This window comes from Lycorma delicatula, chromosome 4 (assembly GCF_047948215.1).
Source record: "Lycorma delicatula isolate Av1 chromosome 4, ASM4794821v1, whole genome shotgun sequence".
In the NCBI taxonomy this organism is placed as follows: domain Eukaryota; kingdom Metazoa; phylum Arthropoda; class Insecta; order Hemiptera; family Fulgoridae; genus Lycorma; species Lycorma delicatula.
The window spans coordinates 92,441,162-92,463,984 of NC_134458.1; the positions used below are offsets into that span (position 1 = coordinate 92,441,162).

The 22,823-nt window shown below is 28.7% G+C and overlaps 1 protein-coding gene across 7 annotated transcripts in view; it reads right to left on the reverse strand.

Annotated features, from left to right (window-relative positions):
* Positions 1 to 3,027: 3,027 nt before the first annotated feature.
* LOC142323647 (uncharacterized) overlaps positions 3,028 to 22,823 on the reverse strand; it is a 242,657-nt gene continuing 222,861 nt past the window's right edge. For 4 of the 7 annotated variants that reach the window (XM_075363661.1, XM_075363658.1, XM_075363659.1 and 1 more), the window contains 3 exons: positions 22,546 to 22,632; positions 17,807 to 19,358; positions 3,029 to 9,426 (listed from right to left, as the gene is read on the reverse strand). In XM_075363661.1, coding sequence (XP_075219776.1) covers positions 9,335 to 9,426; positions 17,807 to 19,358; positions 22,546 to 22,632 — 1,731 coding nt within the window. In that variant the 3' untranslated portion in view covers positions 3,029 to 9,334. Of the gene's footprint in view, positions 9,427 to 17,806; positions 19,359 to 22,545; positions 22,633 to 22,823 lie in introns of all 7 variants that reach the window. The other 3 variants (XM_075363663.1, XM_075363660.1, XM_075363657.1) reach the window with 1 other exon arrangement.

The window sequence follows — 22,823 nt, forward strand, 5'->3', positions numbered from 1 at the left end:
GAAAGGGATGGATTAAGGAAATTACCTTTGGGTTACTTTACTATGCAGGCATATTAAAATCTTCACACTTGCATGCTGAAAAACTCTGGAATGAAGAAGCTACTGGTGTGTGAATTTTTAATTGTACTGTGTCCTGAAAGCAATTTCAGTTCTTATTAAGAGCCCTAAGGTTTGATGATAAAACAGACCATAATCTGAGATTGGCTCGGGATAAATTTGGTCATTTGCAGGAAGTGTTCAAATATATAATTGGGAAGTGCAAAAAAAATTTTTCAGGGGTGAATGTACAACAGTTGATGAAATGTTGTGGGGATTTAGAGGCAGGTGCTCTTTCCGCCAATATATGTAAAACAAACTCACTAAATACGTATTTAAAGTGTTCTATTTGGTCAATTATCGATCTTTATATGTATTAAACATGGAGATATACTTAGGTAAACATTCTGAGGGTCAATATCATCTAGTGAGCCAAAAACCAAATTCAGTTGTTCAGAGACTTATTGAGCCTATTAGTGGGAATGGGGAAACTGTTACTCACAACTGGTTTACCAGCATACTCCTTTCTTGAGATCTACTGCAACAGCACAACCAGACCACTGTAGGGACTATAAGGAAAAATAAAACAGAAATCCCCTTGCGCTTCAAAAAACAAAACAATGATAAATAAAATCTTCAATGTTTGGTTTCGGAAAAAATCTTACAAAATTTGTCGCCTATGTTCCGAAAAAAAAAGGCAAGATTCTGCTATTAGTTTCAAACATGCATCACAGTTCCATTGATGCAGCCTCTGGAGATAATCAAAAGCCAGAAATCATAACATTTTACAATGGGACCAAACAAGGGATTGACGTAGTTGATGAAATGTGTTCTACATATTCCGTAGCAAGAAAAATTAACTGATGGCCACTTAAACCCTTCTATCATCCTTTGGATGTTGTAGGAGTAAACAGGCAAGTGATTTGTGCATGGATAACCATAATGTCAAACTTGTGCGAAGAAAGTGGCTAAAAGATACTGCCAAGGAATTGGTCACACTGGACATGCAAAGACATCTGATATAGACTGATTTACCAAATATTTTGGGAACTGATACTCTTCACATCATGAAGGAAGAACCAGCAGTATAAAGTCCAAGCAGAAGACATGGTTAGAAAAAGAAAATGATGTGGGCTGTATGATTGAATGGGGAACAAATCTTACCAGACATGTGCACAATGTGGTATGTATGTCTGTGGCAAAACTCGCATGTCTTAACTGCCTTTAATTAGGTATTTATGATAAACTGTTATTTTTTATCAGATCTATAAAAATGTTTTTCATTTTTTTAATTAATCAAGCAAATTTTTAGACAATGCCAACAGTAAACAATATTATGTTATCCATTAGTAATGTTTTTTATCATTATTTTCACAATTTTTGAAAGATTTTAATTTAAAAAAATGTTTAACTAAGCATAAGAAAAATTTAAGTTCCCAGTGTTGTTTAAATATAAATAATTTATTTTCATTAATATTTCATGCAGTAATTTTTTAAAAAACTTAGTTCACCAGAATGTTTTTGTAAAATAAATTTGTAAGGGTTTTTCTTTGTAAAATTTAAATTTATTTAATAAATAAAAAACTTTTTGAGAATGCGTTTTTTACTTATCTAATATCCGAAACTGCGTAACAGAAGTAATTAGATAAGAAAATACAAAAATAAAACAATTGAAAACAAAAATTCTAAATGTGGATCAGGATGACCACAGCAGCTAGAGTAGGTGGCGCGGAGCATGTGATTGCTCCTGAGTTAAAGTTACACTTACAAAAGTATGGAAATCACGGTAGCAGACATGTAAATTACTTATCACATCAGACGTGCGATGAACTTTTACAAATAATTACCGATTCCCTTATGACACACATTGTGGAGGAAATAAAATGTGCAAAATATTATAGTATTATTTTAGATTCTACACCTGATGTGCATGTGGATCAACTTACTTTTGTAGTGCGCTACTTGTCAGTAAATGGTGATGTTGAAAAATTTTTAAAGTTCTTCCCTATAGAAAGACATGATGTGGAGTATCTGGAAGACAGTTTTATCTACCTTATAAAATTTGCCAGTAGATAAAAAATATTTCCATGGACAATCGTTCAACAATGCAACAAATATGTTGGGCAAGTACAATGCTCTTCAAAGAAGAATAAGACAACATGCTTTATCAGCAATGTTTATTTCGTGCTCTAATCATTCACTTAATTTAGTTGGCAATGCTTCCAGATATTTTTATTCGAGCAAAATTTCTTTGTTTTTTCTGCATCAACATGCGATAGAAAATGTTATGGAATAAATTGGATAAAGGTTCTTATACATTAGAGAAATATCCAAACACAAGGTGCTCTGCCCGGGCTGATGCAGTTTGTGCTAAAATGTGGCTGCAAAAATATAAAAGAAGCATTAAATAAGATATGCAATTCCACAAATGAAAAAAAATTGTTGTTATTGAAGCAAAATCATTATTTAAAAAAATAAATAATTATGAAACTGCTGTAATGACAGTCTTGACTGCACAGTTGTAAAAGTGCATCATTATTAAAAAGTCTAGAAATTTTTATAAATGAAAACATCACACATAATTTCAAAGAAATTGAATCAAAAGTTAAAACATTTGAAGATGATAGCAAGTGAACATGGGAAAACCCAAAGAAATTTTTTTTACACAATATACTCCATGTAATATACGACATTACGCAGAAAAATCTATGAAAATGTTATAAGTAATTTTCGAGTTTCTTTTGTATTTACATTGTCTGCAGAAGAAAAGAAAAAAATGTGTCAATAACTTAACAGAAATGTATAAAGATGTCATTGATTCAAACAGTATTCAAAATTTTTAGATGAAGACAAGCAATCAATTAATAAATATGTACAAAAAAAGCATTAGATATGAAAGCAATTTTTCCAAATGTAGAAATTATTTTAAAAATTTTGTTAACCATGCCAATTTGTAACACATCAGCGGAACGCTCATTTTCTTGTATGAAAAGAGTAAAAGATTACCTTAGAAATTCAGTGTCAGAGGAAAGATTAAATGACATGGCTATTCTATACATAGACAGCGATTTACTTTAAAGTATTGATTGTGAAGAGATTGGTAAGTTTGCAAAACTAGAAGCTAGAAAAAAAATTATTTAAATAAATGTTTTCATATTTTAATTTCAAGTAAAATTCTATACATTTATATTACATTAAAATTTTGATGGAATAAAATATAAATAGTACATAATATGTTTTATTTATTTTAAAATATGTATTTTTATTCCCTTAATTCTTTATTTTCTTCTGCGCCCAGGGCCTTAACCAGTCTCTTAATCCGCCTCTGCTTTCACCTGAAGTAAATCTGAACAAATTTTAATGCAGTCATTATATTACACTAGTGCAAATTTTAGTAACTGTCAGCATAACATCTAATTTATTCTACGATAAAAAAGGGTTAAGCATTTATACTAAATCTCTAAATAATATTTGACACGTAACAAGTGCTATATCTGCTAAACAATATAGTTAATAGAAATTAATTTTTAACTGGTAATTAATTTCAACACCTACCATGAAAATTTATGATAAAAAGTAATTACTGAATAATAAAATAGAAAACTGTACTAAACGGAGTATTGAAAATTACTAGAAAATTCAATGAAAATTATCTGACTTAAAACAACCTTTTTCTAATAGCTATAATTTTTTAATTAATAACGATTTTCTAGAAAAATATATTATTAGAAATAAAGATCAGGCAATTTTCTTTGAAATTCTAAGTAACCATGTTCCAATCATACCATTAAATACATTTCAATCATGATTTTCTTTTTTTTAACAAAAAAAAGAATAACTGAATAAATCTTGGTAAATAAAAAGATAAAAAAAACTATTTTTGTAAATATACTTGTAATGTGTTTAAATGTAATAAACAAACTTCAATAAATTTAATTAACAAGTATAAATTTGTAAGCAATTTAAACAAACAAAATATAATAAAAAAACGAAACAATAAGTTCATAGTGAAAACAGCAAGGCTAAAAAAAGTTTTGAATAACAGAATAGAAAGTTTTGTGAAACTATAACATCAAGGTGGGAGCAGATTACAAAGAAAATTAATCTTTAGCCAAAAATGAATCAGCTAATAATGGAAGCTGACAAAGTAGTTTACTAAACTTATATATGAAAAAAAAAATATATATATATATACACAAGCTTACGGTAATCAAACAATTTTTACTAATTGTTCAAGATTTTTATAAGAAATCAGACATTAATCTGTTCTGTTGACTTTAGTTAAAAAGAAAAAAAGTAGTAACTTAACAAAATATATTAAAGAAGCATGTGAAGGAAAAAATCCACAAACACGAAGACTTAATAACAGCAAACACAAAAATTTTGAGAAGCAATGTCTATTTAAACATAAAAACAATTGTAAATGATGGAAGAGAAACAGACATCCTTATGGTTTATTCAATTATTGAAGAAACACTATTTCATCATTATACTGTATTAAATAAGAAGAAAACTTACTATGGCATGTCTCATAAGAAAACTTTCTTTGATAAGAGTTGTATCTTATGTATCACTTGATGGAAAAGATCATTTAATGCTGTTGTTTCTATGATATTCTTGAGACATTCAGTATTTAACTGAAGAAAAGCTGAAGGAATTACAGCAAGTAATGCATAAGAACATCTGGGTTTTGCTGCACTGTTGTAATTTCAACATCCCATAGCGATATTAATGACCCAGATAAATTATTGTTAATGTTTACCTGTTGGTAAATATACATTAACAATAAGTTTTACCGATTAAGTTTGTTTTAATTTTTCTGACTTTTTATTTCAATATGGTGATCTTTACAAATTGCTATTTTAGATGTTGGTATAGGCAGGAAATTCTTTTTGCACAGAAATATGTTTTAATAACACTTTTTACATGATTTCCATTATTTCAATTAACAATAGATTAAAAAATGATTGTGAAGGAAAGTAAAACTACTGGCGATTTTGATTTTTTCGAAAAATTGCTTTATCATGTTCAGTTACAAACCACCCATAGAAAAATACAATACCTAAACTGTATTCGTGCTCACAAAAATGGACTGTAATATTTCCTAAGACAGTGTAGGTTCTCACCTCTTTTAACAGAAAAATTTCTTTCTTTCATAACCCTTTTCCCATCCACTCATCAAAAAAAAAAAAATTATGTTTGTACTGGAATACTGTGAACTTAAAACATGCAGTTCAGTACAAAATATTTTTTTTCTATTTTTACTAAGAGCTGAAATAGCATTTTTTCTTTTTTAGTATGCACCATATTGAAACCAACGCAAAAAGAATAAACTTCACAACTTTGCACTTAAATCTACATGAAAAAAAAAACAACATATATAATCTGTTAATAAAGTTAGGGAACTTTGAATCAAATTACTATGAAAATGGTAAAAAAAGAGAAGATACTTTTTATGCATAATTTGCTGTAATTTCTGTAGGTTTTCTTAAAATAAACTAATAAGAATAATGTAGAAAATTGCACATTGCAATGTTTAAATTGATATAGAACTCAATTTTTTTATTTAAGCGGTTCATAAGATATAACTTTTTGAAGGCCAGAGGTTTTCCTTTCATGATAATATTAAAAAAAAAAACTGGTGTTATTTTTACAAGCAGTATAGGCACTTTAAACCTTTTACTGATGTTACATATTGCTAACTGTAGAATTAAATGTCATCATATGTTGTTACAACAAAACTTATGATAAGATTTAATTCCCAATTATTTTTGAAATGACAAACTGCATGTAAAAAAATATGACATCTGTTAATAACTGGTTCTTTCTTAATATTGTTTTTTATAAATAAGTTAATTTAACAATATATATATATATATATATATATAGCCCTTAAAACTTCTGCCTTGCTATTTTAACTAATTAATATACAATCGATTAAAACATTTATATACACATAAATTTTAAATAACCATAAAGTACTTTCAATTTAATGGGAATTTTACGTATACCCATTTCTTTCATTAATTAATCTATAACTTTTTGTGAATAAAAAATATCTGTTTTTAGTAATAATACAATAACATATAAACACAAAAGTAAGTTGTAAAAACATAGATAGGTAATAAAATACAGGCTGCATGTAGTATTTTATAATAAAAAATTAATTTCAGTAGTAAACTGAATTGGTTAGAAATATAATTAATTGTTTGAAATATATATTAATTAAAATAATAAGATATTTATACACACAAACTGAAACAAAAACAAGAAAAAGAAACCGGCCTGCATATTTTAAACATACTTACAAAACATTAAAATTGAAAATTATTGTAAGGTTTTTTTAGTAAGGTAGTTTGTGCAAACCCGATACCAATTTGAAAGAATAGAGACTGACTTATTCTATTTCATATTCATATTATTAAGTAATATACAATGTTAATTTTATCATGGTTAATGTAGGCATGTTAGAAAAGGTAAAATTTTAGCCTTGGCAAAAAAAGCAGAAATACAATGTTTCAGTAGATAACTTATTTTAAGGATATTTGTTATTAATTCTACCGGGTCTAGATTATCCATAACTAAGTAAAAAGTATAATACTCAAAAGTTATGAAATTAAATAAAACTTACCTTTAAAAATGTTGTAAACTGATGTTTCAAAACTCTTATAATCATTTAAACACAAAGAAAAATTATAAACTGAGATAACAATGATTTTTCTAAACATTTTAAGATATCACTACCCAGTATGATTAATGCTATCACAGATGTCTGACTAGTACAGATCTGCAATGGTGATACCACAAAGCTATAATCATTTAATAAATGAAAGTGTAATAAATATAATTAATTTTGATGAAGAAATAAAAATTATTAATTTTCACAAAAGTAAATTATCACAGGATTTAATTTTTATATTTGTAGTGAAAGCCCTAAAATTTGTAATTTTAACTCTTGAATAGTTTTTATTAATGAAATACAAAATAAGCTGATCATTAAAAATGTTCAGTACCAAAATATATATATTTATAATATAGTTAAAAATTAAAATCGCATGACAATTTTATGGGAAAAGTCATAAAGCTTTGGGTATATTAAATAAAAGAGCCTAGTTAATTACTTTAAGGGAAAAATAAACATGGTGATGCAATTTATTACATTAGGTAACCACATTTATACAAAAGTGTATGTTGTTCAAGAAAAAAATCATATTAATAAATATTTAATGACGTAAACCATGAATAAAAATTTCTACTAAATAATTTTATCTACAGAACTTTTTGAAAGCTTATCGAAAATTAAAAAGCAACTTAATTCAACTTTTTTTTTCTTTTTAATAATCACTGGAATTTGAGTGCAATCTTTTTTTATATAAATTTTTGAAACTGGTTAACTAATAAAATAATAGAGCTAAGTCATCATATCACAAACAATTTAACCTTACAATAATTAATGATTATAAATAAAAATGACATATAGCAAAAATATTTTTTTTCTTTTCATTCTTTAAATAAATTTTTGCGATTGATAATTTTAGTCTATAAAATTTGACAACTTTATGCAGAGATATATAATTTCACAACAAAAACAAATATTTCAACATAAAACATAATAAACATAGAAACAAAATATTAAATTACTTAAATTTAAATAAAGGACATATAACAAGAACTATTTCAGTGTTATTCAAACATATATAGTAAGACATTAATAAGTTTTATCTTCATTTAAACATAGTTTTTCAGTATTATTGTTCTTTTAAAAGAACAGTAGAAAAAAGGAAGAAGCTTAATTCACTCCTAAGATTCATCGCTGTACATAATTTTTTTTTCTGTAATTATTATTACATATTTAAGTATATATATAATTTTTAATTTATTTTGCTAAACACATAACTCATTAATAACAAATATCTGAACAAAAGGTGAAATAATAAACAAAATACAATTATAATTCAAAGTAGAAATAATATTCACAATGAATTTTAATTTTTAAAATGAACAAAACATGATTGGCATATTATTATTATTATAATAATAGTAATAGTAATTACAGGCAGGACTCGCTCCTTATTATCGCTGCGCTATTAAAGTGTTATCTAGTTCACACTACTTACCTCCTGTTCATTTATAAATTAATAAAATACTAACCATTCAATTTACTTTACAAGGCAACTTTTAGACTACTTTAACAATTGAAAAAAAATATGATGAATTTTGAAGAAAAAAACATACACAAAGAAAATTCAATAAAGTTTTGTTCTAAATTAAATAATAGATATAAACATAAATTATTGGTAAGATCACTTTAAAATTTTTATCACAGACGAAAACATTCATAACGATATGAATGTATTAATAAAATTATTTAACGTTTATCTTATAAAATGATCTTTCACATAAAATTTTTATAATACAAACAAATTTTTTATAAGATTTGATGTACATAATGTTACTAAAAAGAAAAATATAATTAATTATACTAAAAAATTAAAGCAATGTTCCACTATAACATGATTTTAAAAAAAAATTATACAAATAAAGAAGAAAAAAGGTAAAAAGGAGGCAGTTTTGTGAACTATTAACTAGCAAGTATTATCCATATTATTGTAATATTACAATTATTACAAATAAAGAAAAAACATCAACAATTAAACTGTTCATAATAACCGTGGGCAAGATAGTATAATGATGATAAAATATATATATACACATATAAGCAGCATTAGCGAGCACGGCCGATCGATAGCCACATTTAAAATGATTCAACCGCTTGATAAATGTTCACTTGCTTGTAGTATCGATGATTAATGTAGAAATATTAATCATTCTAGTTTCTTAAAAATAATTTATATCGATCGAGAATAATATTAATAATGACCAGAATATAACAACTGAAACATTATTAAATTAAGAAATGCACTAACATAAGTAGTATTTAATCTCATACATTTAAACATATTTTCACCGATCATCATCATTTATACTCACTCTCATACAGGAACGAAGTTTAATATAATATTATCGTCGAAAATATAACAGTTTAATTTTTCAATTTTTATTATATTTCTTTTTAAACAATTCCACCACAAAAGCAATCAAAATAATTATGTATCAGTTTAACCGACATTTCAGTTCCCGATTAACTACACCTGGTTATACAATATATATATATATATTTTTCATGTTTTTACAATATAACAACTTATCGATGTGAATTAACAAAACAAAAAAAAGAAAGAAAAAAACAAAAAGAAAAGACAAATAAAGTTAAATATGAAGTCTTCAGTAAATTCTTTCACTGTCCTGAGTAGTACTGGACTTTGGCTCCGCTGGATGATGCAGCACCTGACGATGGCCCAGGCAGTTCTCGCATGACATCTTCCCACGCTGAAAATAGAAGAATTAAACAATTATAACCACAATCCGTAGTAATGTAATTAGATTAATAAACAACTTAAGTATCTACTAAATAATTCTATAGTGCTCATATTATTATAGTGAAACATATTATTTATAGCTACATTTATATATGGTTTCTATTAGCTACTTCGGTCCTGGGCAATGCAGTTAACTATATAATTCTTCAATAATATATTTTTGAAACATTTTGCTATATGAAAGATGATTTAACTTCACACAACAAAGATAAAATAAGCCATAAATTAACACAAAATGTCCAGTTACTCATTTATACAATGCACATTAAAATTCCCACAAAGGAACTATCTTCAAGAGTTATATTGTACCACTAGTTCCTGTATAAATTCAAAAATTGTCTTAATCAAAAATTTTGGCCAAGACTGAAATATTTCTTCTTCCAAGAATAAAGGGATGACAAGACAATATACAGAAAAGCTCCAGCAAACAATAACATGAGAATTGAAAAAATACTGCCAGAATGAGTGTACATAAAAAATAATCACAACCATTATTTCAGTATCTTGTAACGACAGCAGACAACTTTTTAAAGTTAACCTTTAAGCGATGCTGACCACAATAGCTGCTAACATATGGAAAAAATGAAACTACAATCAACTTCACTGATTTACAGAAGCCACTTTATAAACATCGTTTTGGCCATTGGTAGTTTACCTTATTTTACACCTTTCTATTTAAGAATACTACTCTGTGTAAGATGCTCCATGTTTACTGGAAGCATCAGATTGTAACATATGAAATTTACAGTTTACCCAGAACCCATATATTTCTTACTGTTCATACCTTGCGACTATAGGATGAATAATAAATATTACAATCAGTTTGATTATTTTCAAGTGCAATATCATTCTTTTATGAAATATGTTGCAGTATGAGTGTAATTATAACTACTGTAGCCAATCAGAAACTTCGCTCACATGACAGCTCAATTTAAAATGACTAAATTTTGCAATCTGAGATCAAGAACTATTTATAACATCATGAATACATTAAAATTATCCAAAGGAAATGATTTAAATCAGAGCTCTTTAAGCAGGTTATTTCAGATTTACATACAAAAAACCCTTTCTAATAAAGGTTCAAATATTTTTTAAAAGCTATCAACCAATGCACCTCTTAACAGCTAAATCTTTATATATACTTTATGAAAATCTGACAGTCCATTTCAGAGATATTCATCCTCTAACTTAATCTTACAAAATATTTAATCAGATAGCAGCGCTTTGGTAACAAAACTCCAGTGTCATTTTAACCATTCCAGAGTGATTAGACAATACTTCTGATACTATTACAATCATTAAACTAATCAATTGTACTCTGTGCCTGTCAGTTAAATAATGTTGTTTATCCACCTATTCACCTTTTTTCTGTTTAGCCTCTGGGAATCACTGTCAGGTATTACTTCAGAGGATGAGTGAGGATAATATGTATAAGTGTAAATGAAGTGTAGTCTTGTACAGTGTCAGTTCGACCATTTCTGAGATGTGTGATTAATTGAAACCCAAACACCAAAAAACATCAGTATCCGCGATCTAGTATTCAAATCCATATAAAAGTAACTGCCTTTACTAAGATTTGAACATTGGAACTCTCAACTTTGAAATCAGCTGACTTGTGAAGATGCATCCACCACCAGACCAACCTGGTGGGTCATCCACTTATTCACCTGAAGTTCCTTTCTTTCCTCAGCATTTTTATCTGTACATGACATTTCTTAATTTTTCAATTTCTACTCCTGACAAAGGCTAAGTGAAAATGTGTGGTTATTATATGAAGAAAAGGCAAAATATTGGTAACAAAGAATGTTATCAATTATTACACAGGTGTCTGTTAAAATGAAAGTAATTGCAGAGGAAAGGAAGATGCTCTCACTGGCTGTAATCTGTTCTTAGTCAAAAGTAAATTACTTTAATATTCTGATAACAAAGTTTTATACACTTTTACAAAACTTGGTTACAGATTCTTCTTTCTTCATTTCTTTCTAATACTATAAACACAAATTTTTTTTAATTTGTTTGATAAAACCACATTTTATGATGATGTTAATCCTTTATGTAAGATAACAGGAAAAAAATTAAGCCTTCAATATCATCCAATATTATAGGTTGAAAAACTCATTGAACAAATAATATCAAATAAACATTTTTTAGAACTGATAATAATAAAATTTCATTAAAATCCAGTGGTATAAATATACTTCATATAGAAAACATCTGATGAAGGATGAACTATAAATTTTATCTTGAAAAACAACAGTATGATGTACAAAAACTGAAACAAAAAATACAGCTGAATTAAAAGACTCACAAAAACTTAATATATCATTTAAAAAAAAAATCCCCACAAAAATGCACTTTTTTATTGCAGGCTGAAGATAATATGAAACTAGACAAATTTTTTAACTATAGGTGTTTTTCTTCATTGTGTGTATCAGTCTGTTAATTATACATTTTTTGCATTATCAGTTCAATATTTTCACAATAATTTTTTTTCAATTAAATTTTGATGTACTACATTTAAAAATGTTAAGTTAACATAAAAAGACTAAAAAAAAATTTAAGTTATCACAATAATGATTTAAGATACCTTAACCTAAACCATCAGTTTTTTTTCAACATAATCACCACGCTTCACAACAAATTTTCTGAGTCTGAAAAAATAATACTTTGCATATGATAAGAATTATGCTGTATGTCTACCATACTCTGTTCTATTTGTTGTTGTAATTACATTTCTTACTTTCATGTGCTCTTTTGACTTATGAAACAAGAAAATTGCCTAATAAAAAAGATATCTTTATAAGTTTTTAAAAACTTACTAAAATGCAGCTGTTTACTAGTATGAAGTGACAAGACAATGTAAAGAAAAAATAAATTGACTTAAAACCATTCAGTCAACAATAATCAGTGTGTACTCGTACGTTTGAATAAATTCAATCACTCCCAATGATAAAATATTAAGGACTACTTTTAATGACAAGCCTTTGTGAAAAGGAGGATTTTACTCCCATGTTTGTATTGTCATGGTGTAGATTAGATTTGTTCCTACTATAAACAAAGCTGTCTACATATATTTTTTAAATCAGTACCTTCTATTTTCTTGTTAAACATAAGTAATGGATGACAACATTTTTTTAATTTATTTTATGTAACTGTTTATTACTGTAAAAGAAGTTTTGATAGTCTACTTAAAGATGGAAATATCAATTAATTAAAAAGGAATAAAATCACCAAAAAAAACAGGATCACAGAAAATACAAAGGTAAATCAAATATTAACTGGAATTTTTGTTTTATAAATTATTGAAGGATAATAAAAATACATACAATATTAGTTTTCTACATAATTTCCTCTTTTGGAAACACATTTTCCCCAGCGGATAGGTAGCTTTTTGATTCTACTATCATAAAATTAAGGTGGGTATGACATCAACCTATTGCATCATCTTCAAATTTCTGTCCTCCAAATGCTTCTTTTAATGGCTCAAACAGATGGTAATCGCAGGGTGATAAGTCCGGACTGTATGGAGGGTGCTCCATTGTAGTCCAGAATAAGGATGCAATTTTTTTTCTTGAGTTTGAGCAATGGTATGGAACCGAACATTGTCATGAAGCAGAATGATGTCTCAGATTGGAAACTAGATGTCTTTCTTTGACAATATACAAGTTTTACTTTGTCTAAAAGTTGACAGTAGTATGCAGAATTCACTGTACGACATTCATGGAGAAAATCAGCATGCAAAACTCCTTTGAAATAAAAATATACTGTAGCCAGAACCTTTCCAGCTGACCGTCAAGTTTTGGCTTTAATGAGGGCAGTTACTCCATTTTATTTGTCTGTTTTGATTCTGGGGTGTAATGGTGCACCCAATTTTCATCACAGGTCATGATTTGATGTGAAAAATTTCTCTTTCAGCTTAGCAACAGCTCAGCAACCACTGGCATACCTCTAGCCGATACAGCTTCTGACCTTTGGTGAGAAGACAAGGTACCTATCGTGTTGCCACTTTTTTAAATCCAAGATCGCCAAAATGATTGCCTGAGCACTGCTGTAGCTTACTCCAATCTTAGAAGTAATTTCTGCAATTGTTAACTGATGGTCGTCCTCGATAAGGTGATAAACCATGAGAACGTTTTCAGCAATAGCACTTGTCCTTGGTGATGTTGGTGACCTTCATTTTCAACTAGTTCTTGGCTTTCCAAAAACTGTTTATGCCAGTCATAACTTGAGTCTTTTTAAGTGTGTTGTCTCTGAACTGTGCCTGAAGTCTTCTCAAAATTTCAGATGATTTCAAACCCTCTGCTGTGAGAAATTAAATAACGTGATGATACCTCCTGATGTTGTGATACTGACTAAAAAAAAGTAGTGAGCTGGCTTTCTTAGAGTAGGATCCTCTCCACGCATCCCTGCGTACAACACTGAGAAGCCATGCCCCTCTCCATTAACCACGCATCAACGACAAAAGTTTTGGAATATATTTGACTCACCCTCGTAAAAATCCATATTAGTTATGGAAATTGCAAAACAAGGATGCAAAAAGTATGTGTGTGTGTGTGTGTGTGTATATATATATATATATTAATAAAAAAAAATACAAACTTGAATGAATATTAAGAACAGCAGCTGTAATTTGGTAATGTAATTTTAACTCAGGCATTTCCCTTGTAAGCTTAACTCTACTGTAAGATCAGGTTTATGAAAAGTGTACCACATTTCTCACGTGAAAGTCTGTTAATTATTATGTAGGGACTTGCATCATGAGGTAGGTAGATTCCTGTTATGAACACTATGTTACATCACTGTTTGTTTTAGATTGGTCGTAATGTTTTTTCTCATAATACATGGACAATAACTAGAGTGCAACAGCTTGATTTTTATAAATGATTCATTAAACATTTTTTACCCTGTACAACTTTCAATTACTACCTACTAAATAACAATCCTTGAAATCTTCAAGCACTGAACATGAATTTTATATGCTGTTCAGAAGATAAATTGTGAGCTCATAAATGATGATAGGTAATCTATGCATCACTCTTTATCATAATCGCCCACTTTAATGCAGGAAACTCGCTTCACTATATTTTACTTCATTGTAACTGTTCATCATAATGATCTTACCAAATTCTAGTTTGACTAATAAATGAAGGCACCAAAGAACAAACTGTTATAATTTTTTAATAGAAAAAAGTGTATGTATATATATATGCAACAATTTTTCCAATTCTGTTATGTTATATAATTATCACCACATTTTTTTTTTAAATTTGGGGTTAAACTTTCCTTGCACATTTTCAAGTAATTTGCTGAATTCATTTGATTAATGTAATCACAACTTTCTGAATCCGTTCCCCAGGTTAATAAGGTATTTGGTATAAATCCTATTTCTACTCTAGACCTATTATAAGTAATCTACTACCTTTAGAAATTATGAGTTTTTTGGCTGTGTCCAGAATCATTACTTCATGATTTATTTAAGGATGAAGTACACGATTTATCAATGTATAAAACTTGTTTTTTTATCAGTTCCCACAGTTGTTAGATGTGGTCAGGTAATGTACCTCTTTAATTCTAGTCGTGCTCTCCATTAATGTTACTTTAATGCTATTTTCAAGGTTTTCCTACAATAACTTAAAAGCTAACTTTCCTAATATTCTCCTTAAACTTCTTGTACTTCCTGAAAAGTTTACTAAATCCTTCAGAGCAAACATTTCTTTTTACTGTTTATAGTTTTTATTAATATTATAAATTTATTTGCAAAACTTCTGACCATTCAAAACCATATAGCCCTACGGGAAGTTCATCATTCTTTTTGGTATACTGGTACTGAAAGAAGACAAAGCTTCAAAGGATGTTTTACTAATTTACTTGATACTTGCTTTTTTTCTGTTTTTATACTTTCTCTGACCTTGTGATGACATAATGTGCAATTATGGTTCTTTGCTCACACTTTTAATCAAAATATAATAGTGATTTACTTTATCTGATTTTTAAGAAATTTACCAAAAAAGAGCTATTATCTATACTTTTCTGCAATGTAAATAATATATTTCTTTCTGTTTAAATAAATTTAAAGAGATGTTTATAGAATAAGTAATTCCACAAAAACATGGCCTTTACTGCTACTGGGAGTTTGTAATTTTGAACTATATTTAAAATTACAAACTTTTAAACTGTCTTTGGTTGTGACAACAAAAATAAATTAATTCCTTTATGTCACCATAATTAATGGTTTTTTGGGCAGTTTTATACAAAATACATTAATCAACTTATTCATAAATAGGATTCTTTTAATAATATTCCTGTAGTCCTTAAGAAAAAGGTTACTACTCTCAGAGAAAGCAACTCTGAATTATCTATTGTATCTCAGGCGCTTTACATATGTCACAGCCATATGAAAGACAAAGCACTATTTGTTGCTTTCTTTACACAAACAAAAAATCTATAAACCCCTTTCATCATAAAACAATGCATTATAAATTACTTCAACTCGGAGGGAAAACATTCCTACATACACTAAAAATAAATAGGGAAATTTTACTTTAAAAATTTGTTAAATAATATCCTTGTTAATTCTAACCATTAATATCCTAGAAAGAATTAAAAAATTATGCTTCATTGTCTTAACACACTCTACAGTATTACATTCACTTTAAAGAAAATGAGGCCTCAATTGTTTAAATGATTCACAATAATAAATTAAAGGATGTTGTTAGAGTAAGTCAATGCTCAAATTTCAAATGGGGAAAATAATTCTGAACCTGACCGCCTAAGAATGAAAATGTCAAAATTTTATAGACTCTCAAAGCTAAAATGAAAAATGCCTGAATCACAAAAACAAAATGCAGATACTATGTGTAACATGAATACATAAGTCCTGATATGCTTATATAAAAAAGACAAACAAAAAACTAACAATTACTTTTCACTTAGTGAAAGAAAATTCTGGAACAAAATTATTTGCTCAGACTGAATTTTTTCAGCTCTGGAATTTAAGTGTAAATTCATTTTTATAAATAAAAGGATTTCCCAGTTATCTGAAGTTAAAATTTTATTAAAATAATTTCAAAGATATTAGCAATTACATATAGTAATGGTGGCAGTAGCTGTGTTAGTTGAGCCACAGCGCTGTATACCTTCGCACCCCTTAAAAGATCAGAATTAAAAAAACCAAAAACGGTTTTTAAATATTTATCTGAAGAGTATTTGCAAGGCCAGATCAACTGAATATCTTGTTTACTATAGTTGGGATTGGAAAAATTGAAAAGCAATGATTGTATAAAATTTTGTTTATCTTTCTTCATCACCTTTCAAGGTTGAATTTAAAAAACCTGGAAATTGGTTTATTGACGTGAAGATTATACTGACCAAAAATCAGCTTGTTTCTTCATTTGTTACTAAGAAATTAAAAAAAAACCGGGTTTCAAAAAAATTAAAAAATCCATTTTAACCCTTGAACTCGGAATTTCAAAAATCAAGAATTGGTTTTCAGATATTCATAATCATTCAGTTCAAACCCAGGTTAAACAGTGACAGACACTCACAGTTCACATAAGTATACATTTTTTTCCCAGATTTTTCGAGATGAAATATATCCAAAAACCAAGTTAAGCCAAGAAACGGGTAAAGATTTTGTTGCAATTGATCAGGTAGTTTTTTGTTATCCCAAACAAAAACCCTCTTCCTATTACATAAATAGATATAAAGAATATCAGTTTTCATACATATACTAATATTTACTAAAATAACAACCTATTCTTGATAAAAATTTTCATTTAAAAAACACTGATGAAAGGAATAGGGTACACCAAAGTGCGGGTGGTACTTTTTTCTTAATAACTAGTTTACTTTTAATAAATTCACAACAAGAAATACACAAATAAACATAACAGAAAAAAATAAAATGCATTTTTTGATAAACTGAAATATTAATGTGCTAGCTGTAAATTAAAGAACTGAAATGTGTGATGTAGTTGTTTGGTGTATCAAAAAGTTCACACATTTAATAGAAACAGAATGGGCAATTTAAAAAATAAATATTCATCAAAACCATTGGATGTTTTTGCTTATGCAAAACTTTTTATATAACAGTGTATATTTCTGAAAAGAAAAAAAACATGATGTTTATTTTTATTATTTTAACTCTGATAAGGATCACACCAATGAATATTATAGTCAAAATTTAATGATATTCTTCAAAGTAAAAAGAGAAATAACAAAAAAGTGCATGGACTAACTTCCGCTTCTGTTAATATTCTATTATTATGGACATATAAAAAACAATGAGCTTGAAGGTCATAAGGACGATTAAAATAAAAAAAATAACTTACCTAGGCCAACATAGTTGACAATTTTATCCAAGCTGGAAGTAGGACTACAGGGAGGCGATTCCAAATGCGCACTGGAAGGAGAATTTTCAGCACTTTCATCATCACACAATAACTGTTGATTCACTTCAAACCCAAATGTCAATTCTGTTACACTTGATCGAGGAGAAGCGCGACCCTCATCGAGTAGGATCACAGGAGGCCTTTTAGTTGCGGTAGGGACAGGAGTCGTGGCAGGGACGGGTGCAGGAGCAGGGGTTTTCACTGATCCCCCGACTAACACATTTACACTATCAGACGTACGATTAACTTTTTGATTACAGTGGAGACTATTAGGTTTTAACACTAAGGCTTCATCCACCGTAATGCTAGATTCCCGATTTGAACGACCACGTTTCACGGTGTATTCTACAATAAGTTCACTAGAAGGCCCCTTAAGCGGAGGATATTCCTCAATGGGCAAAAAAGTGTCTAAATTAGTATCAGTCATCGCATCTTTTTTGGTGCAAAACACAGGTTCTGGAGAGGCTGAAGTTTCTTCATCTCCGATTCCTGATGACGCGGCTGAAGAAGGAACTGTCGATGCAGGAGTTGAACGGCGAGGAAGGTTAACAGGACAGGCTGCACGAGGCGGTGATGCCACAGATCGGGCGATATCTGCGTAAGAAGCTTGAGGTGTTGAACCTCCAGATGTAGAAGTTTTTCCAACATTTGGACGAGGGGTTGTAGATGAAACCGGTAAAGAACAAACACTTCCTTCATCAGAACAGTCAGAATTGTCAGATGGTGGAACCGATGATGCTGATTTTCTACGAGGATGAACATTTTCTGGGGGTCCAGCACCATGTCTGTACCTGTACAGGCTGCGGCCATCTCGTTCAACCCTATCATGAGTAGAAAACCCTCTACCACCGTAGTAACCACTACCACCAACCTTTCCTGAATTTACTCTTCCTGTAACAGTTACTTGTCTTTTCTTCCTTCTCTGTTTCTTTTGTACCAAATGAAATTCATTACCAGGAACTGAATCAGAAAGACTATCGGGTTTCTTCTCAGACTTTTTCTTTCTACCATCAGATCCGGCATCATCTGACAACACATCTTCTTTCTTTTTCATAGAGCAAAGAGGAACCGTATCTTCTGAGGCGCTATGTTGCTCATCTAATGAAAGGGCACTAAGCTGTGCATCATCTAATGTCACCTGCTTTTTTGGCCGAGCTCTACCTGTTTCTTCCTGTGAATTACTAGGGCTAGTTAAATCTTCTAATTTTGTTTTAGAAATCTCTTCTAAACTATTACATTTATGTAATTTTGTTTCTTTACCACGTCTTTTTCGACCTTCATCTTCCTTGGCACGTATTTTATTAACACCACGTGTTCCCTTGCTCACCAAATTCACCGGTCCATTGGTTTGACGTGTTTTACCTGCTTTGTTTTGTTCAATATTATTTCCTGATGATGGTGATTCAATATACTGAATTAAGCTCTCTATATTATCTTCACCACGGTGACCTTCAATTTTTTCTGCTGGGACAATGTTTCGGTAGTTTTTCATCTGCAATGAAAACAAGTGAATTAATTACGTGTAAATGAACTAAGATAATGCAACATAACAACTGTTATATACTTATGATTAAAATAACTGGGGTTGACTAAAAATTATAGACTAAAATAACCTGAGGTAAGATTAATTGTAATTTTTTAAATAAGAGTTTACAGGGAAAACATTCTAAATAATCAGTTCATATTAGTAATATTTTATTAAACTGAAAATTAAAAGGATATGAATTGTATTTTTAATACATTTTTCAGATCACCATTGTGGTATAGTAAAATAAAAAATGATTTACACATAATGCCTTGCTGTATGATTGTCAACTTCCATCGCTTTAAACCAGATTACATAATAAAATTTGAATGAGATTTTTAATGTTTATATTTTCTCAAGATCAGAATAAATTTTTCAATTATTACCATGTTTAGAAATAGCTTCAGTTTTGTCTGCATTCTTTTAAATGCTTACATCTTTTACAGTTAACTTAATCATCAAAAAGATTAACATGCAAAGATTAACATAGTATGATATAAAAAAAGGAGTTAAACAGCAGCACCAGTTTACAAACCTGGGTACTGAAGGCAATCCACTGCAGAAGAACAAAAACAAATGAACATAAACTAAGTCAACTTGGAATATATCTCTGATAATGCTTTATAGCATTCACCGACATAAACAAATATTTGTTTATCTATTTCCACTGGCTACACCAACAATAATTATACACTCTCAGGAATGTATAATGTGTTTACTTATAGCAGTGGGTTCAACTTGCTGATGATGTTACTATCCTGAAGGTAAATAATAAGTTTATTCATAAATAATATGCTTTCTATAATTAAAAATAAGCTTACATGGTGGATATCCTGTCTCTAATTCTCCAAAATGAAGTTTGAATTACAGGACAAATACATCTGATTTTCATAATCCTAATTTTCATGCTTTTATAGACAGGATCTAATCCACATTATGGTTGCAGGGTGTTTTAATCCACTAAGAAATTCTTGGACCGCTTCTGCTCAAAAGCTGCAATTGTTCTTGTTGAACAACACGATACTGCCTCAAAGCAAACTGCAAGCCTTATTACTTAAGAAGTTGGTTTTGACTGGTTACATGCTAATCATTCCAAATAAAATGTCATATCTCAATGACCAAACTACACTCATAGTTTGGGCCTATAATCATGTACCACAAAATTTATTGTGATTTAAACTCTAGTACAACAAATATCATTGTAACTGTATACCATTTTATTACACCAGTTTCTCTTCTTGGTTTTTTAAAAGAATTTACCTTCAGTGTTATAATTTTTTTAAACTATTAGTGTGTACTTCCTACCAAAGAAAACATAAAAAAAGGATTGATCCAGAAATGGGCTATTATGGCAGGAGAAATAAAACCCCTCTTCTAATGAAGATAATAATCTAAAGTGGTACTAAATAGTTTTTAGTTCATTACCAAGAAATAAAGCAATGCAATTCTCAAGAGTACAAATAAAATAATATGAAATCCCCTAACCCATTGTAGGGTGAGAACACACATTTGGTACTGCCTCACTTAGCTAGGAAATAGTTTTAATGACTCATGAATCTGGATCACGATTCTATTCTTAAAATAGCAAATAAATTAGATCATATAACTATAGTTTATCTACACCAAGTAACTTAAGATTAGTCATGTAAAAACGTTTCTTGTAATACAACTTTTTGATTGAGATTAATCAGGTTATTTTTAGAGCTTTCTGATGACTGGTTCAGTAGTAATTATGGTGAAAAAAAATATCATAAAGATTTTTTTAAAAAACAAAATAGGAATTTTGATTAACTTTTTTAATGGTTTTAAAACTACTAAAATTTGAGACAAAAAATATGTGAAATACTATTTTCTGTATATAATTAGTATATTTTAATGCAATTTTATAATGATAAAAAAAAGAAGAATTTTCTTTTACTTTAAATAATATAAGCTTGATTTTTCTATTCTCTATGAATTTTCTTCTTAGACAAATGGTACTATAAATAAAAATTTATAACGTCAATATATAAATTAAAGAATGTGCATACATTAAAACACCTAATTATATTTTATGTCAAATACTATAAAATATAATTTTTAATATATGTTTTGTTGCAGAAATTTTAACCTGGTAAATTCTTTATGCTCCAATATTCCATATAATGGTTTTTCCTAAAACATCAATTTTTTCAGACTGCAGTCTCAGCAGTACAAAAAAAATTACTTTAATTTTGATGTGTGTATATTCAAATTGTAGTTAACTTGCATTTTAACAAAAATGATGTGCATATTGACAAATTTGTCGTAAGTACTTCAATGATACACATTATTTTTGCGTGATTAATAAGTTGTTTAAGAAGTGCATACTAAAACAGTTTCTTGTGGTTTAAAAATCGTTTAATGAAAAATTTTATTTAATATTAGTTATTCATTTACAGTTTTTATTTACTTACTATATTAAAAAGAGAAGAAAAGACTTAACAGGGTTTGATTGCTAAATTTAATAATTAATTAATTTTTATTTATCTTTTTAACAACAAAGATAAGCTAACTTCTTAGCTTTAATTCAGTTGGTCTATTTTTGAAAAAGAATGAATTATATAATTTTTGAGATGATCATATTATTGAATTAGCGCATGAAATGGAAAGCAGTTAAACTATGTTCTAATTTATTCAAATATGAAAAATAGAATTAAAAGAATGAATAAAAAGATTAATATAAATACATCAGTAAAACAAACTGCACCTAACTAATATAAAAACATTATCCAGGACTTGCATGCTAGAATGTACTCTATAAACTGCAGCCGTTTTAAAAATAAACACTTTTAGTAACAAAACAAATAGTCATTCAAATTATTCCTAATATTATTTATTATGCAACTATATAAAGGTCACTATAAATTTTTTAAAGATCACTAGACACGGACAACTACCAAGGAGCTGCACTCTGTAAGGTAAATGAAATGCCATGCAAAAGCTCTTTATTTCTGTTGACACGTGAATTAATATGCTGAAGCGCTAAGAGGGTGTGCACCCATGCACCTCTTTGTACCAGCCAATGAATTGCTATGTACTGCACATGAAAAATGATTATGTTAAAATATCATATAGATCTTTTTTAAATCATTTAAAGATAATGGTAAAAAAAAAGATTACGTAAATTCGGTACCTTTAACCTCCTCTTCCCCTTTCTATCAGTGGTAACTGTTTCCAGTCTGTTACTAGCCAATGCATTCCCATTTTCATCAACAGTTTTCTGAAATAACAGTTTTCAACACATTATTGAAAAAGTTTGAAAATAATCCAAAAAAATCATAACAAAGCATTAAGATAAAATTATATTTTTTGCTCAATAAAAATGGAAATACTAAAACACAACTTTTTGGTTTCAAATACTTGTTCATTACGAGTACCACTTTAAAAAAATATCTTTTCATTTTGGATATA